Raw genomic sequence first — 2,159 nt, 5'->3', positions numbered from 1 at the left:
GTGACCATGGCGTGTATTGTTTCTAGCAGAAGTAAATGTGATGCCCTCGTGTATGTATGCTTTAATTTACTCTAATTATGCAATTGTATGATGTATTTGAGTAGTAGTAGTTTGGGGGGTGTTACATTAGTGGTATCAGAGCACAACCGGTCATTCATCCAGGTTATGAATTTGTTTGATTCTATTGTATCTGATTTGTGTGTATGACACAGTCGATACGGTTTGTTTAACAATCCTTGTTGTTATGGTTGTTTGGTTGGTGTAGCAGGAAGATGGTTGCTGGAAGGAATGATGATGCGCTTGCGGAGGCATTGACCCTGTTGGTTGGTGCCATTCGCAAATGAATGCTGGTGATCGGGAGCGTGATGTTGATGAGTTCCGTGCTTTGGGGAAGTTCCATAGGAACAATCCGCCAACTTTTGAAGAAGCTCATGAACTTGACAAAGCGCAAGAGTGGTTGAAGGCGATTGAGAAAATCTTTCGAGTTATGAACTGTTCAGATGCGCAGAAGGTGCAATTTGGCACTCATATGCTTGAGAAAGAAGCTGAGGATTGGTCGTGCAACATTGTTCAAAGATTTGATGAGGATGGCATTGAAATGACTTGGGCACTTTTCCATGATGCTTTTCTGGAGAAGTATTTTTCCAGAAGATGTTCGTGGAAAGAAGGAAATTGAATTCCTTGAGTTGAAGCAAGGTAATGGTGTCGTAGTTGAGTATGCTGCAAAGTTTGAGGAGTTGATCAAATTTTGTCCCCATTACAATATTGCTAATGCTGAGAGATCCAAGTGTCTTAAGTTTGTGAATGGCTTGAGACCTGATATCAAGAAGGCAATGGGTTACCAACAGATTACGAGATTTTCTAAGTTGGTTAACAAGAGTAGGATCTATGATGAGGATAGTTGTGAGAGTGTTTCTCATTACAAGTCCTTGCATGATAAGAAAGGAAAAGGGAGATTCCTAGGGAAGCCGTATGATGGTAAAAAGAAAGCTGGTGATGGAAAGAAGACGAGTGGGGGAGGATCTCACACTCCTGTCAAGTGCTTCAGATGTGGTGTTAAGGGACATCGTGCTCCCGAGTGTCCTAAGGGCGTTGTGACTTGTTTCAAGTGTGGCAAGCAAGGTCACAAATCTTTTGATTGCAGAGTTTGTTCGAATGTGACTTGCTACAACTGTGGTGAGAAAGGGCACATTAGTACCAAGTGCAACAAGCCGAAGAAGGAGCAAGCCAAAGGTAAAGTGTTTGCATTGTCCGGTGTTGATACATCTGCCGAGGAGAGATTGATTCGAGGTATGTGCTTTATTAATAATATGCCTTTGATTGCTATTATTGATATCGGTGCGACGCATTCTTTTATTTCTTTGGATTATGCTAAGAGATTGAATCTTGAATTATGTGTTATGCGTGGAAGCATGGTTATTGATACTCCGACTATGGGTTCAGTGACTACTTCATCTGTTCGTTTGAAATGTCCATTGAATATTTGTGATAAAGATTTTGAAGTTGATTTAGTGTGTCTTCCATTCAGTCAACTTGATGTTATTTTGGGAATGGACTGGTTGAGGGCCAACCATGTCTATATCATTTTTTTGCGAAAGCTGTTCTTTTTCTTGAGCCAGAGAAGGAAGGTGATTTATTCTTGTCTACTCAACAAGTGAATGAATTTGTGTGAGATGGTGCTGAAGTGTTTATGTTGGTGGAAAGTTTGAAGCTTGGTGAAAATGGAACAATGGGTGAATTTCCAGTTGTTCGTGATTTTCCTGAAGTGTTTCCTGATGAGGTTAGTGATTTGCCGCTTGAACATGAAGTTGAGTTCACGATTGATTTGATTCCTTGTACTAGTCCAGTATCGATGGCTCCGTATCGAATGTCACCATTTGAGTTGAAAGAGTTGTAGAGTCAACTAGAAGATTTCCTTGATAAGAGGTTTATTCATTCGAGTGTGTCACCGTGGGGTGCACCTGTCTTGTTAGTTAAGAAGAAATAAGGTACTATGTGGTTGTGTGTGGATTACAGACAACTGAATAAGGTTACTATAAAGAATAAGTATCTGCTTCTGAGGATTGATGATTTGATGGATTAGTTGGTTGGTGCTTGTGTGTTTAGCAAGATTGATTTGAGGTCTAGGAATCATCAGATCCATGTGAAAGCTGAAGATA

At 40.5% G+C, this 2,159-nt stretch overlaps 1 protein-coding gene across 1 annotated transcript; it reads left to right on the top strand.

Moving 5' to 3' along the window:
• Positions 1-340: 340 nt before the first annotated feature.
• On the top strand, positions 341-1,897 carry LOC127129865 (uncharacterized). Its single transcript, XM_051058979.1, has 3 exons — positions 341-590; positions 649-1,628; positions 1,712-1,897. Exons 1-3 carry the CDS (start codon positions 341-343, stop codon positions 1,895-1,897), a joined length of 1,416 nt encoding a protein of 471 aa, XP_050914936.1.
• The last annotated feature ends 262 nt before the right edge of the window (positions 1,898-2,159 follow it).

The sequence above is a fragment of the Lathyrus oleraceus genome, chromosome 3 (assembly GCF_024323335.1).
Source record: "Lathyrus oleraceus cultivar Zhongwan6 chromosome 3, CAAS_Psat_ZW6_1.0, whole genome shotgun sequence".
NCBI lineage: Eukaryota > Viridiplantae > Streptophyta > Magnoliopsida > Fabales > Fabaceae > Lathyrus > Lathyrus oleraceus.
This window is presented reverse-complemented; position numbering and strand designations above follow the sequence as displayed.